This window comes from Molothrus ater, chromosome 3 (assembly GCF_012460135.2).
Source record: "Molothrus ater isolate BHLD 08-10-18 breed brown headed cowbird chromosome 3, BPBGC_Mater_1.1, whole genome shotgun sequence".
Classification (NCBI taxonomy): Eukaryota; Metazoa; Chordata; class Aves; order Passeriformes; family Icteridae; genus Molothrus; species Molothrus ater.
Genome location: NC_050480.2, coordinates 90,025,906 through 90,043,086, shown reverse-complemented (window position 1 = coordinate 90,043,086; position 17,181 = coordinate 90,025,906). Strand labels below are relative to the sequence as shown.

At 36.6% G+C, this 17,181-nt stretch overlaps 1 protein-coding gene across 8 annotated transcripts in view; it reads right to left on the bottom strand.

Annotated features, from left to right (window-relative positions):
- SNX14 (sorting nexin 14) overlaps positions 1-17,181 on the bottom strand; it is a 53,579-nt gene that overhangs the window by 31,415 nt on the left and 4,983 nt on the right. For all 8 annotated transcript variants that reach the window (XM_036381057.2, XM_036381062.2, XM_036381055.2 and 5 more), the window contains exons 5-14: positions 14,106-14,149; positions 9,356-9,443; positions 5,648-5,732; positions 3,237-3,393; positions 2,882-2,957; positions 2,005-2,049; positions 1,842-1,922; positions 1,583-1,697; positions 1,036-1,191; positions 625-749 (exon numbers count right to left, since the gene is read on the bottom strand). In XM_036381057.2, coding sequence (XP_036236950.1) covers positions 625-749; positions 1,036-1,191; positions 1,583-1,697; positions 1,842-1,922; positions 2,005-2,049; positions 2,882-2,957; positions 3,237-3,393; positions 5,648-5,732; positions 9,356-9,443; positions 14,106-14,149 — 972 coding nt within the window. The remainder of the gene's footprint in view (positions 1-624; positions 750-1,035; positions 1,192-1,582; positions 1,698-1,841; positions 1,923-2,004; positions 2,050-2,881; positions 2,958-3,236; positions 3,394-5,647; positions 5,733-9,355; positions 9,444-14,105; positions 14,150-17,181) is intronic.

The following is a 17,181-nucleotide window of genomic DNA, read 5'->3' as shown; positions in this document are numbered from 1 at the left end:
TCACCTGACTTACACACATAAACTTCTGAAAGGAACATGAATTCAGACTCACTCCTGTGATTAAAGTGTGTCCTACTAGAAGGCCTTAGGCAGATAAAGTCAACCCTGTGTGGGGAATTCTTAAGGTGGCATTTAGAACCCAATCTCACAACAATCTTAAATACCCTGTAAATTGCATTGAGTGATCTTCTTGAAAACAAACACCAGACTTTTAGCTGCAGGAATGCATAATGCTGAAAAAACCTAAATACAACTTTTGTATCTTAAAATATCATTATATTATTAAAAGTAAATAAAGAGATTGAGTTCTACATCTATCAGGCAGATTATTTTAGCACCAAATTTGCAATCATAAAGACAGGGTGGAGAGGATTTTGGAATAGCTGTGATATACACAAAATATTACATCAAAACCATAAAATTTTCCTTTTATTCTGTGATTATGTGTTGGACTAGAATGAATTTTATTTTCCTACTGAGAATGGTCCAGCCCTGGAATGTCAACTGAAGTGGAAAATGAAACCATATTTTTCAGTTCCACATACACGAGACTGTTGTAAATAGCGTACCCTAAAAAAATACAATCTCACTTTAAAGACTACTCTTCCAATCTTTCATTCTTACCTCATCACTGTGACAGAACATGGGAGTAAAAACATTCTCGAGCAGAGACAGGACGTGCTCATAAGCTTCAAAGAGACAGCGCATAGTTTGAAGTTTCACAACATCCTTATATGGACCTTCAGCAACTATTAAAAAAAATTTAAGTATGAATAGAGAGAGATATACATAAGGCATATAAAGTTTATGTTTTCTCCTGGTCAGAGTTTGTGTTATTTTGCAAGCTACTCCAAGTTTTATAAATAAAAATATAAATAAATTGACAAAACAAGGACTAAGCACAATATAGCACAGCAGTAATTTATAAAACTGGCAAAAAGAAGTGTGATGATATTCAACAAAATTTCTTTTCACTTTATTACAGAACGTTGTTTAAATTTCAATGTACATTATTCTTTTTGAATTCCAACTTACTTCTTTGAATCTCTTCCACAATGAACGGGTCAAATCTAATCTTGTCAATGCTTTCATCCAAACAGTACGTTTTATAAATTTTCTGTACTTCGTCATGAAGAGACATCTTTTCAGTATCTGATAGTTCTGGTCTCAAAATTCGGTCATTGAATTCCTCTGAGAAATAAAGGAAAGAAAAAAGCATTTCTTGATCAACTTGGCAAACGAATAACATCTTGAAGCACCCTATAACATCAACTAATTTTCCAGTAGGTAAGTAATTTGCAAAACTTCAAAATTAAAAGAAACATAAGACAACCCAAAATCTTAGGTAATAAGGCAGCTGCCTTCATACTAACTATAATTCAGATCTGTTCATAAAGTTATTACCAAAAATATATTGCAATTAGAAGAAATTATTCCTTATCACAGAAAGGATAAATCCATGAGGTTGTTCCTGGCATATGAATGATTTTTTCTTCCTAAATTACCCAGATGCAAATTGCAGTGTTCCATTAGAATGATTTCCATATCATCAAGTAACATCAGCACATGTCTGTAATCTTACCCACAGCCAGGCAGAACTGCAGCACATGGACAGCCCCTTCCTGTTTCAGGAAGTTCATAAACCGAAATAAAAGGTCCTGCTGATCTCTGATCTCCTTTAGCTCCAGTTTCAGTACCTGAGTAGGTTAAAAATGCAGTAAGCCAACTTTCAAACTTGCAGTCAGCACATAAATAACACAAAGAGCTGTAGAACAAAATCAGCAAGTAAAGTAAAACACTTATTCAAAACAGGAAAGGAAATAAATGTTGCCTTTGCTTACAGATGGCTTTTTATTTCTTGGCTCAGCAAATTTCTGAAGGAATGGAACCAATGAAGAAGTAGGCTCAGTTGCTATCTCAGGCTGCAGAAAAAAATGACAACTGGGTAAGAAAGCTTCTTTCATGGGTGATCAAAATGCCACTTTTAACTTTGTCAGTACTCACTGGACTATCATCAATGAAGATCAGCAGTAAATGATTGACAGTATCCTGCAAGAAACACAACACAATAAATAAGATTATTATTAAAGAAACTCAACAAAATAGATTAAAATAATTTCAATGCTATGTTTTACCCACGTTTAAACATGAGTATATTAATACTTTTAAAAAAGCAAAGCCTGGCAATACACGTTTGAGAACTGACCTTCAATGGTCTTAAGTTTTTACAAGTCAGGGAATTTCTGAAAAGACCTGCACAGAAATATTCTTTACCCAGTGGAAGAAAGACTAAAAACACTTTGGAGGCCTAAGTGCAGATCTAATAAACTAGTAATACTTCCACCCTACAGTACTTTCTGCTTGCAGCCAGGTGACGCCTGCATAAGCACTGCCATTCTGCCTATTAAATACATGCATATATGAAAACAAGGATGGCAGTGTTGCAGCTTCAGAAATAAATGCCCCCTGATTTGCAGAATTGAGGGGAAAAAATTGATTTCAATACAGTTGCAAAAAAAGCTGGTTACTAAGACTATAAAGATCCACAGAGCTAGAGTCCAAGTAATCAAGCCCTTTTAAATGTAGCAATAGTAACTTGTAGATGTTTACATTTAGCACAGCATCCTCCCATTTGACAGCAGTTGTAATCCTTCACTGAAAAATACATTCTTAAGAGACCACACCAATACTGTTATTTCAGTCAGTTCAGTGAGTTAATTCATATGAACAAACAAAAAAATTGGCCACAATATTTCTTTTTCTTTTATATAGTCAAATGCACAGCAAGTCATTGCACATAATTTGCTTTACCGCAACATACTTAGTAGGTAAACAGTAATTTTGAATAAATTAAGATTATTCTTGTGCTCCAAAGTCTTACAGGGTCAGCTAAGAAATCCATTGAGGGAAGGAAAACTGAACCTGGGAGAATCTCTCTAATCAGAAGGGCCAGGGATCTGAAAAGAAAATAGAAGAAAGAAAATAAAAATCCAAAGCAATATTAGATTACATAAATTTCTAAGTGAAGTTTCCAATTCTGTCATAAACTACTGGGAAATATTTTAGGATTTAATAATACCATAAGCAAGATATTTTAAAGACAAATGCAAAAAAAAAAAAAACATAAAAAGGGGTAAGAAGGAAGATGACTGTGAAGTTCATTCTTTAACTTTCCAAAATGATTGTACTACATAGTATGGAAACACTTTAAACACAATTCTAAGTAATTTATATACCTGCACTCTGTTGACTTTGGGGGCAAAATATAAGGAAAAAGAAGTTCAGTAAGTTTTCTCAAGTAGTGAAGTTCATCTCTTCTGCTTCTCAAAGCAACATGCAGTTCTGGTCCATATTCTTCTAAAGCAGCTTGCTGCAAAAATTCTGCATTTTTTACTGAAAGTAAAAAACAGCATTACAGAGTTGCTTTAGCTTTTTCTTACTGGTAAACAAAAGGCAATTGGTTGTTTGAGCTAAAAAGTTAGTATTTGTAGTACACACACAACTGCCAAAGGGATAAAATGGTGAAACTTTATAAAAGAACCTTGGCTTAGACTTTGAAGCCATGCTATATAAAAATAAAACCTCACACTGAAATAAGAATTCCTTCACCAAACAATTGCAGTTTGCATAGTATCCAGAATGCTTTCTCATTTATCATTATATATAAATATATATAAAATAATATAAACTTTTATTTATACATTCAGTTTATACATATATATATAAACTAAATATAAAAACTCAGCATCTGGATTCTCAAAGAAACTGCATCGTGCAAAGTCTGCCTCTAATTGCCTTTTTCCTGACCTTCTTCATGATCTCCATTTTTTTGGCCTATGACACAATTTGAAATCAACGTAAACTTTTACTCAATCCTGTAGTATCTGTTTCCTCCTTAGAACACTTAAAAACAAATGTGAAGGAGCATACATTTTAAACACAGGGTGAATGAAGCCAAAACCTGCAGGAGGATCTGCTAGAGTACTGCCTCTTAAATTACAGTGGAATTGAAAGAATACGTTTTTATCAGATTAAAAACTACAGATATTAATTAGAAGCAACAATGTTACATTTCTTCAGATCACTTCAAAGGCAAGAACTGAGCTGCTATAAATCACACCTAGCTGAACTAGCAATGTGGCAGAGCCTCATGTCAACACCACCACCAGGCATAGTGAGGTATGTAATATATTCCTCAGCTACCCTCAAAGTTAAAGCTTATTCCCAGCAAATGAGAGAAACCTGCTGGCTTGGCCTTCACAGCCAAACCCATGAGTGGTATCAGCTGACAGAGGGGATGTAGGAATATACATCACCTGGTAAATCTGCCTAGCTGGTGTCACTAAAAGCAGAGAGAAGGAATGCACCCTCTAGCGAGGGCAGGTAATGAATTGTGGAGGTGTCTGTGCAAATAGGAATTACTAAGAGAGGTAAGGGTAACAAGAGCAGGAGAAAAGGAAATACCTCCTAAAAGCAATCCACTTGAAAAGGATTTAGAAAATAAGGAGAAAAGGTTAGGCTCAACTAGCAACCAAAGCAGGGTCTGAAAGCTGCCTCTGAACCACATATCGTGGTAGCTGCTTTAGCAATGTTTACTAGAAAGTGCTACTAAAAGTAATTTTCAGTTGCTACTTCACATATCTACCCTTAGGAAACAAGTCTTTTTTTGTTTAAACACTGAGAAAAAATGGCTATATTTACAATTAAATACATTTGTACATTTAAAATACATTGTTGTACGTTTAAAATACAGTTCTTTACTGCTAAAGAAAAGTGTTTCCAACTCCTTGGAAGAAATCAAAGGAAACATGAAATTTGGCATAAACAGCACTGCAAGATTATCTATCTTGAAATTGCTGTTGTGCCATGAAAGACATCCAACATGATTAAACTATGTCTCATTACTCATCTTAACCATTAACACTACTCACAGGACCAATAGCATGTATTTATGGATATCAAGCAGACTTTTGGAGGGAAAGAAGTTCATGACTCCAGTTAAAGTAAACATCAACACTTAAAAACTGAATGAAACCACATTTAGTAGATACAGCACTGTGGAACACAGCCAGTGAAAAAATAATAACAACAGCAAGTGCTTCCAAGTATTTCTTCTATGTGTAGTTTAAATATAACTTTTACATTAGGCTTGTGAAGATACTCTTATCTTGGATAATAAATATGCTTTTGCTCAAAGTCTCTCCATGGCTTTTCAAAGTATTACAACTTCACTAATGCAGATTTCAAATCATTCTACCTACAAGAGCTATGAGGTACAGTGCACAGATGTACAAATCTCTTCATCTACAACTGCTCATCTGGAACATAAAGGAAACGCTTCAAGAAGCATTCCTAAATGATCTTGATTGCTCTAAATAGACAAAACCCATATTCCTGTTCACCCCTGTACAGAGAGAGAAATTTTGTATTTTTATTGTGGGGCAATAACGATCAAAACAGATAATACAATTATGTACTTTTTCCCTATTTGCCTTCGCGACCACCAGAAGAAAAATGCAAAAGGATCTCATTTTTAAAAAAAGAGGCCATAAGGATGAAAAGACGAAGTAATATAATCTCAAACATGCATAAAAGAATATTCATACTTGGCCTTTGAAACTGACAACATATTAAGTCTTGACATTACCTTTTTGCCTGGCCTTGGCTATTACTTCAATGTGTTTCATTGCTGCCTTGAGCATCTTCTTCGTTACAACCGTTGGAATGTCCACCTAAAGAATAATTTCGAAATCAAACCAAAACTGTTCTATTGCCCCCCAAAATTTATTACAGACAACCATCAAACAGTAATTTGCTTATATGTTCTGGTTTGAACCATAAAATGAACCATTAAGAAATAATCAAAAATTCTCTAGGTGCGCTTACAGTGTCCTCATTCTTCTGCCAAGGTATATAAAAACACACAGAACTAAATGCCATAAACAACACAGTTAATACATTTATTGCCAACTCATTCCCATTATGATTTTTTCATTGCAATAAATAAAACAAGGCAGTGTGACTTTTGAGTCACAGTAGATGAAGCCCAGCTCCATGGGACGATTTGACCACCAACAAAAGGATCAAGTTAACTATGCTCTGCTTCTAGCACCTGCATGCCTTAACACTCTGCAGTCATGTCCACAAGGACTAAAACCAAAGAGAAACCTTCCTACGTACAGGCAGAAAAAAATGTCACCCCTCATGTGACAGAACCGAAAGAGAATTTGAGTTACACAGTCAAAAGACCATTAGTGCCAAACAAACCATGTGATCATGAGCCAAACAAAAAACATGTATGATTTAATAAAGGACTGTATTAGGGTCCTGCATTTCTATTTTCTTTGGTGGCTACAAAAATGGAAGGAGAACAATTCAGGCACAAATGACTTTGGGTTGCCTTAGCCCTGCTCCAAACAGGCTCTGATCACAGTGCTCATGGCTGTATCCAAACTGGTGCTGAAAACCTCCTGAGTTGAACACAGTCACCTCCTCCAGCACCAGGGTGGCCTCTCCTGTTGAACCTGCTCCACTTTCTTGTAAAGAAGAGCCCAAAACTGGATTAGTATCCTAGATGCCAACCAAAGAGCATCCAGTGAAGGCAGATAATCACTTCCTTGATTTTATCTGCTCCTGTCATTACAGCCCAAGATGCTGCTGGTGTTTTAAGCTGCCACTGATGGCTCATATTCAGCTCACAGCCTACTATGGGCCCAGGTCCTTTGCAGCAAGCACAGCTTCTCCCTGAAGCCAGTCAGTCCCCAGCCTGTACAGTTTCGAGGAATTCTTTATCACCTGCAACAGTTTTCACAGAAATTCATCTAGAAGGTGTTTACACTTTGCATACTCTTTATTTTAAACAAGAGACACCTTAGAGATGCAAAAACATACACCTGTAAGTGTTCAAAATCTAACAACTCCAAACAAGTTTCTTTCCTAATGGAGGAATCCCTCCTTGATACAGCATCTTGCCAGACAAGAAACAGACAATGCAATTGCAAAGGCCACCAGAGCCAAGAGAAAAGTTGGTGGTTTTTTTATTCAATTGTACAAGGAGAATATTGCATATTCCTGCACACTCCCCTATAATATTTGAGGTGCACAGCTATGACCTGACCTGGCCCGCCCCGACAAGCCAGTACAATTGACTGGAGCCGCCTAAAAGTAAGGTCAGCTCCTGTTTACAAGCACAAAAGGACAAGCTTCTGCTTATCAATGGAAAACCCTGTCTTTTGTGCTTCACATTCCAACAGTAAATTCTAGAAATTAAGAGTTTCTTATGGCATATAAGGATAGGGCAGTGTTTCTTCCTGCAGAGGTACTCAAAGAGCACAGACAAAGGACTTGTTATCAACACTGCAGCAGACACTGTGAACTTTTGTCAAAAACGTCAATCAGATGCAAGGTTATCTATAGCACCCCCTACTAAGGCATGGTATAACTCTACCCTTTCCCTTCAAAATCCATAACCAATCCAAAAATGGCCTCAGCAAGGAAAATCCAGATTTGAAATATTTCAGCATACATATTAGAGTTGACTGGCCTGAAGTGCTTCTAACTTAATTCAACAACCATGCTTCAACCTAGGCAGCTTTAAACGGAAAACAAAAGCATTCCTTTCATTAAAGCAATTTGTAATTTTAAGTCTCAATTCAAAAGTAGAATATTGTTTGGCAAAAAAATTATAAAGATATAATCTAAAAAAATGGAAAAAGCCTGTGTTTTCTTACACAATTCTTCCTTAATTTAAACATTTTATCTCTATTAGCTAGAACTATTGCATTCAAGCATTTAATAATAAATCCAAAACAGAGTACAGCTGCTTGGCAAGATATACAACTATTTTATTTTTCAAATGATGATGATGAATTTCTCCTCCGTGTATGCATTTCTGTGATGAACTTTATTTTGTAGGTCTCCTGACAGTGCTTAATACTGGCATATGTCTTGATTGTTTGTTGCACATACTGCCTACCCAGAGAACTGAAGAGACTACTTTAAATCCTCACCATCAAAGGCAGAGATTGTAAATTAGCACTCTACTTCAAGGTGCTGTAAACTCACTTGAGATATCCCAATCAATGGCCCATTACATGATCAATACAGGAGACATGGTCACTTTCTGAGTCAACAATGGATCCATGCACAATGCAACTAACACCAGCAAGTATTACAACTCCAAATTAAATTTTAAGACCTTGGTTTAGATTTTCACTTTGAAGCTTTACTCCACTTTCACACCTCCATACAATGTCTGTGCTACACAGACATTTCCTCATCTTCTCCCGTGTCCATTTTAAAAAGTAACATGCCTGATTTAGAGTAAACAAGAAAGTCATCTGGATTTGATATGTGAGAAGGAGAGAATCGCACTGTTAATAAGTCATGACAGGGTACGTGTACAACTTGTAGCTCAGAAAAAATGCTGTTAGTAAGGAGGGGGGAAAAAGACACATATTTATGGTAGTGGCTCCAACAGAGAGGCCAGCACTGACTAATTCTGGAAATTGAGTTAGCAACACTTTATGCTCAGAACAGCCAAATAGTTAGAAGCAGTTCCTGTGAAACAGGCTTGGAGCACTTTACCAGGAAATAGCTGTGCTGTTAAAAAGAGAGCACGCAGAAAAAAAGGATATGCTAATAGATTAAACACATCAAATAAAAAGTATGTGCTAATAGATTAAACACGGCAAATAAAAACGTTTAACCTTTAGCACTCAAAATGCTCCCGAAGAACTGCATTAATGTAAGAACCACATCTGTTTTAATTCTTACAGTAACCTGGTCACCTAATGACAGTCTATTCTTTATAGACAATGTAAGGGCCTTGTTTGCATTTTAAGAAGACAAGCAAGCAGAAGCTATAACACAGCTCACTATTTCCTGGTAGGTTTTTTTCACTAATTCTCAAAATGGTTTCCACGTGGATTAAGTCAGCAAAAGACAGCTAAAAGATCACAAGGTTTTAATAATGCCTTGCACTGGTGTAATAAATATATCCATTTGCAAGAACTGGGAAAAGGTTTGAGTCACAAGGGACCTTCACATATCACTTATTCCAATCCCCTGCCATGGCAGGGACATCTTTCACTGGAACAGGTTGCTCAAAGCCATATTCAACACAATGCTGAACACTTCAAATGACGAATCTTCAGAGATGGTTTAACACTAGGAAGGGAATAAGTTCCAGAAAGATGGGGCAGAGACCACAAAGAAATAACTTGGATGGTTAGAAACAACCTACAACATAGGGCTGACTTTGGAATCACAATTAAAAAAAATAAAGAACTCACAAGAGATGGATATTAATTAATTCTGATGGAAAACCAAGACTAATACCTTTAAGTCACCTTACCTTGTGAATTCTCCGAACTAAGACAGATGCAAAAAACCGTAGCGTCCCTCTCAGTTCATCCACTGAGGACTCATCATCAGTAATATTTCTGCAGTGTTTCAAAGCATGGCATATGAGAAAACAGAATAAAATAAATTTCTATTAATCCAACCACAATACATTTGGCACTATTAAAAGCATAAGAGCATTCAACAGTGATACTTCAGCTGAATGAACTGAAATGAAAGCTACCAGAGAGTCAGCAGTCTTTTGTCTGAGGAAAATACACAGCATTCCCACAATGTCTCTCCGCACAACAGCTTAAGAAAAATGTCAGGAAATTGTAATGATATACCAATTCCTGCTATCATATACTATCTGCACAATTTTGACTGAGTAAAATCTAACCTAGTTTCTACATATGGAAACACATCCAAACTCAACAGTATAAAGGAAATTGAAATTATTTAAAGTGGCTTCTGCTTGGAAGCAAAGAAGAATTTAAATAGATTTCCAAATCGCTATGTCAAAATATCATCCAAACTTTTAATCCGGCTTGCCAGTTTCCATCCACTGCAATAAAATATGTTCAGTGAAAACTCACAGTAAAAATAATTAAATGTGATTCAGGAAGAAAAATACCTAAATCCATTACTTTTTTGGAAAATTGAATGAAAACAGGAAATACACTAAGTCTGAGATGAAGAAACTGCATCTAAACTGAGTGGAAAAAGATCACAATGCCAGCATACCACAAAATGCAAGCAAAAACCAAAAATCTATCTGTTATTAATATGAACTTCAGAGCATGACTAACATATTGGTAAAACTGAACTATAACAGCTGAATAATGACAAAATAAAGGAAGTTGCATCCAGTTTTAACTAATGATCATATGCAAGAACCATCACACGTTTTGGTGACAAATTAGTGTAGTAAGTAGAAATATTACTTTCATTATAAAAGAACACTACAAGCAAGAACAGGACATTTAAAAATAATTTTTAAAATTATGCATAAAACATTTTATATTATTCACTATCCAACTTTTAAAGCACTTTTAGCCTGGGTTACAGAACATTCAAAGGCATGTTGATGATGAACAATCAGGTAAATATACTAGAGATACCAGTGACCTGAGAGTCAAAGTATGTAACTAATTGCACGAGAAAAGAAAACACCTCAAAGACAGCAGCCTGGCACAAGAAACACAATTATCCTCCAACTGCTAATCACATGCAGATAAGAACACTGTAGGGGAAAGTTTGGTTTAAGATCAGCAGCTGATATTTTATAAGCAATATGGTTAGAAAATACCCACATTGTCAAAGGGATTAGCATTGCCAAGGAGTTAGCAAACCGACTGCATTAAGGTATTACAAGCATTTGACAGACAGGAAGATAAATGAAGTAATTTGGACCAAGAAGTTGTTATTTTATTGACAGTTGGATAACCAGTATCTTGGCTAGCTCAACTTGGACACAACCTTACGCCACATATTCTCACAACAGATTTGCAGAGACATTCTTTTAATCACCAGCAGACTGAAGACTGGCGAAAAAAACATCATGAACCTGTAAAATGTCAAATCTCCAGTGATTCAGGGGAAAGTCCAAATAACCCTCTTGGAAACATTTTAAAAGCTGGCTGTGTTTTCCCAGAACTTTAGGAATATCAACTGTAAACAGTTACAGAGTCTAATGTCTCAAGAGAGATACACCCAACTGCTATTGCACGCAAAGCCTTACGGGATCCACTGATAAATTAAAATCATATACAAATAACAAAGTGATATTTTTCCTCTGTGTGTCAATTATTCTTACAAAACTTGGCTAACTCCTTTCAAAAAGATGTAGAAAATAAGTCACAAGCTAATAAAAATGTACAGCTATGGTTTGTAACTGAACAAAAATTCTAAATTTTTCTTGCATTACTTGCATTTAACAAGAACTTTCATTTAAAATAGAAGCAGCTCCACATGTGAAAAGACTGTGTTTAATCACCATCAAAGAAAAATGTTTTCATAGTAACGTATCACAAAAATGTGGTAATTACTGAATTCTGTCCTAATCTGAGAGAACTGGAGTTGCAGTACCATCAATGACCAAAAATATTTAGTAAGCAAGAGTGACCCATTCAAACTTTAAACTCTATTTAAAATAAGGTCAGTATAAGCAAGATATTATATAGTCTTGCTGTACAGCATAAGCAATAGACTTAGACCTGTGTTTTGTAGCTCTACAAACTTGGCATTACTTACAACTATGTTTGATTCGTCTCATACAGTTGAACAAAAAACTTAATATAACCAGCATGAATACTTTGAAAAATAAAAAACAAAAATGCACATAGGAATAATGACCTATTTCAGTAGAATTCAATGGGTTTTAAGCACTAACCCTCATTCCCCTAAAGTGGTCCAAATTTAGGACCTGCTTAAATTTTAACCTGCTAATAAAAAATTAGAAATTCTTACACCATTTATTAATGAAACAAAGATAAACCAGCTTTTATATGCTTACAGCACTTTTATTTCTAAGCAAAAATTCCATGATTTTATCTTGCAACACACCCTGGAAACATAACACTTCTCTGGCTTCTGACTGAGATACATCCTGGTAACACTAATGTCCAAGACGGCATCAGTTGGCACAGCACATAAAACAAAAAACAAGGTCTTTTAAAAAATAAATAAATAAATAATGAAAAAATAGGTAGCTTCTGTGCAAAATCCATTCACATGAAAGGCAGAGCAGCTAGCCCAAGGAATTATGCCCAAACTTTTCCATGCAAAGGAAGGTAGCCAAGTGTTTTAGCAGCCTATCTGTCAAGTATGAATTGCCTGCTAGTGCTCACCCAGCCACACTGCTAAATAAGGAGAGCGTGGAGCAAAGGCTCTGGGAAGAATTAACCTGAGTTAGGTTTATTTGCTCAGAAAACAAACATGCCCTGGATGCATGAATTCTATTTCTCAAGTGATGTGAGCTCTGCCAACAGTGCAGGTACAACTAGAGTAGGAAAAATCAGAGCTGACATGCTCTACAAGCCAGCTCTCAAACTATGGCACACAGACAAAGTTCAGGTCTCCCTGCACAACCCCTGCTGGAAACACCTTAATGTCAAGACTAAATAGGGTCAGATCTGACATTACTACTGTTAAACTGAAACCAGTAAGCCTTTCAGGACCAAGATGCTTCCTGTAGAATTGCTTGGACATCACAGCACTCACTGTAGATCACTGAACTCCTAGTATTTCAGGTTCACTTGAAACTGAAATTTAATAACCTTCAGGCTGTTAGATTTCATCAGCATGGTGTGAATTTACAGAACTAGCTCAAAATCCAGAGGTGCAGCCATGCAGAACTTAAGACAGGGCAGGAACACCTACACTGCTCAGCAGAGGGCAAGACGGAGCACAATGGAGGCTGGTTGGCTTCATACAAGGTGTATTTTACACTGCATTTCTAACTGTACATTATAGATATAGTGAATTATTATCCCCACCAGATGATGTATTCCAGACTTCCACCACCTTGGGTATCAGAGAGGTAAGTAATTGGTGGAAGCCAAGTTTTCTTGTCAGTCCATAACAAAGACATTAAAGACACTTTCAACCAGCCAAGAAAAAACTGTTTTACAATCATGCAATATAGGAGATGGTTGCCTTACATTTGTTACTTTATCAACAACCCAACAGAATATGCTCTAGTTTTCTGTATTTCAAAATTTAAAATCTCAAGGTTTCCAACTTGCATTCACAACACATGGTGCTAAAGCTCCCTCTGCTGTTTGCATCAGCAGTGAAGTTTTACACTTCAGCATATTCAACACACAAAGTTAGAGATGTGCAGGTATTGGCCACAATCAAAACCCAAAGGGCAAAGAAGTCTCAACAGTAAATTTTGGGTCCCAGAGACAGAAAAAAATCCAAATGACACAGAGTAAAAATAAAAGAAAGCATACTTTTTTTAGGACAAATTGAACCTTCCATTCAATGAAAAAGTCAAATTCAGAATTAAGGCAAGATGTTGTTTTAACACATTAATGCCAGCATTATCAGTTATAATATTTTAATATTTTAATATCAAATATTTTAATATCTTCTTACAAAGTATTGCAAAGCACTATAATATATATATAAAAATACAAGGAAGAAAACCTGAAAAAAAAAAAAAACAAGACAGAAAAAATAATCAGCCATAGTCTTTTCTTTATTCACTATTTAATAGTTATTTACACAGCACTAGTCTATTCAGCACAACATAATCACCAACAGTCTTAAAAGCTGGAAATTTATGAGATGATGTCCAAGAAGTTGGCCATAGGTGTATCTTTTCTTTAAAACCCTGCAAAGTTTGTTGTTTGGTTGTTTTTTTTTTAAGCAATGTGATAGATCAGTATGCTTTTAATCTGGAAGTAAACTTCAAAGGTAGTGACAGGTTGAATTTTCACATAGATTTTCATCAATCTGTATTTAGTTCCAAGTAAGAGTTTTTATGTTCATCTCAAAATGAACATAAAAAAATAGACAATCTAAAAGTGGTTTTAGGATGAAATCCGAATTTCAGAACCACCTCTATTATAACTAAATTATCAAAAGATCTGTTCTACTCTGCTAAGAGACAGTAAAACAATGATTCCTAGCACTCAAAAGGGTCCTTTATCTTTCACTAAGGAAACAGAAATGTTTATTTTCAGGTGTCAACTTCTTAAACAGGTTGATACATATTTATGATATTAAAAATACTAACTTTTAGGTAAAGCTCGTACCTGTACCATGGATAAATAAAGTTTTCCAGCACCAATTCAAGCACCTGTGCAGAACAAAGACAGCCATGTTACAAAATAAACAGTTTACTACAAATCTCTGTTAGAAGAGTTAACATCACAAACACCTTCCAAAACTCATAGGACATCATTTTTACATGATAAAACATAAAAATGTGTAAGTTGTGATCCTGTTGCTAGATCAACCATTTTGCATCGTAATCAGTACTTTGGGCAAGTAACATCAAAGTGATGCTTTCATCAGATATCAACACAAAACATCTGCCACAAGTACTATCAGTAACATGAAGCACAGTGTCACGACCGCTGTCAGGCAAATGCTACAAAAACTGTAATCTTACCTTAAACAGCCCATCCCTAAATTTTCAGATCAGTCCCTGTTCTTTTCTGACGTAGCATGGAGTGTCCCACAGGCACAGTTACATACTACCCTTATACTCACCTCCATCCTTTTACACCCAAACCTCCATCCTCAAGATGGGACAGTCATTCCTGCATGCTCACCACTCTCAAACAAAGTAAAAGAAGAGTCACAAATAGCAATTCCTATGCAAGCCATCCATAACAAGGAAAAGACAGAAGGATGCAGTTTTCTTAAGATTCCTCTTCCTTCAGTATAGCCCCAAGATATCACCCACACTACCTTCTCCCACTGCAACTTATCCCTCAATTTGAATCAGGGTTTTAGAGATCAGTTTATCCCCAACAGCATCAATGCTGATGAGGGGAGTAAGAGAGAATATATGCTGCTATGTGAGGGTGCTCAGCCATGCTCTGCTGAAGGAAAGGTTTTTCAAAGTCGCTGTGTACAAAGAAAAATGTGAAGTCTGTTAGAAAGGAAAGCTGAATGTAACAGCTGATATACAACTGTCATTCATGAGAATAAGTGCTACTCTTCTTACAAGATGTGCTGCTGCACTCATTCACACTGCAAGAATTCAAGACTTACTAAATTTATACTATCTTTAGGGCACTACATGCCTCTGCTCCTCTCATGATTATAAAAGCATACTCAATAAAAAACACACATGGCCTTTTTAATTCTTCTCAACCCTTCAGACCTGAGCAGCTCATGAATACTCTTTTTCTGTCTTCACTAGTAAGAATATCACCTACTCAGATTGGATAAGATACTTTCTCTTTTCTAACTGTTCCACTTCAGTGATTTCCTTTCCCTCTCTCTGAAGAGATGTCTTGCAGCTTGGGATAATATTAGATGTCTGTGTTATGGACCACACAAAGTCATCAGTGTCTTTTCTCTTACCCTTATGTGCTACAGCAGTAATAGATCTCACAAGTGTAATACCATCATGTGTTAATGATGGATGGGTAAACTAAATGTTTTATCATGTTGTCGTGTGACATCCCCACCCCCCATCTCATATTTCCATTTATAAGCAGGTGGAAGGGTAAGGGAAATGACAACGGATGCTTCAATTCCCAGTCTAGAAGAAATTAAGAAATCCCAAGGAACCTTCTATGGAAGTCAATCTTCAGACAATAGAAAGGAGACCTCATCCAGCTCCAGTCAGCAATCACAGGCCATTGGCCTTGAAAGCAGTATATTAAACTACTTAAACCAATTTCCCTGATGCCTTCCACAGCACTGCCACTACATGAGCCACAATTTACTCCACAGAAATCTCAGTCTCACAGGTATGGTGACACTACTTTTCTTCATGCAGAGTTTCTAACAAAATAAACCTCTTTCAAGGCTCAAAGTGCACTCTTCAGAAGAAATGTGCTACAGAAAGCTTGCAAAAAATCAATCTGTCTATTAAAGGAGCCCTTTTCCTTCTTCCTCCACTTTTCCTCTGTGCTTCCCCATCAGGAGCAACAGCAGCAGAGCATCTTCTGTTTGGAGTGGAAAGCGCACTTGCAGAGCCTTCAAGCCCAAAACAGTGCATTCAAAGGTATACAATGAACTCCTCTTGAAACAGCTTTCTTCATTTATGACTACTATTTTTGAACTGAGAGCCTGTCTATCAAGCTTTCCATAAATGTGCCACTAAAAATTCAGTTCATTAGATGCTAACATAACTTATTGGCCCTCTCTTCCTCTACAGTCCTATAGTGGCGTCTGAAGGCACTTGAAGAATTGGTTCCAGCAGAGAGAGATCTGATCCTTACTGCTGCCTGAGCAAAACACAGTTCTGAGATTCATCTTCCCACGGTTATTAAATAAGCAAGGAAAGTAAAAAAAGGTGCAAAACCTGATGACCCTTCCCACTCAAAAGTGGAAGACAAAGTCTCCTTCAGATTCATCCAATGTTGTAGTAACTGAGCCCCAGCTGAACCATTTTACAGACTTGCCAGTGTTTCTCTTCCACAGCCACACTGTAAGTGCAAGCTTTATGGTACTGCTTCCATGGAACACTGCAGACAATCCCACCAGGCAAAGACACAGAGACAGCACGCACAGAGACAGACAACTAACTCAAAATACACTTTTCACTGGAGTCCGTTTATTGCTGGTCAAGGTATCAGAAGGGAAGAGACGTTCTACTAGGACTCAGGTTACCTATATGGCCCTAATAAAACATGTGTGGGCACAGAAAGCAGCCCCTACTTGCAAATTAATTAAACACATGGCATGGCAGAGGCAGTTAAGTATGATGCTCCATTCCACCAAGGTGTTGAACAGAAGTTAAAGCAGAGCTGCTGTGTGAAATCATCCCTACTGCAAAACTGGAAGTGCTCAAGAAGTAATAAACCATTGACTGCCACTCACTGGATTTCAAGGCATGTAGTCCATACTGGTTTTCCTTCAACCCTATCAGCATTCCAGACTGTATCAGTGCAATTGTGCTTGACAGAAAAAAATTGGCCACATCATCCACTGCACTTTCATGAAGCACTGGGGAAGCAGGACATGTGTACCCACTTCCATTCTATCAAGAACGAAAATATTATTCAGGCTCAATTGCTCACACTTCACACACGCCAATGAAGGAGATGGGACACCTAAAAAATGACAGCTAATGATAAGCCATTTCCTTGTCTATAAAGTATTATCCTCCAGTTTTAAATACAAATGATGAGTCATTTCATTTAAAGC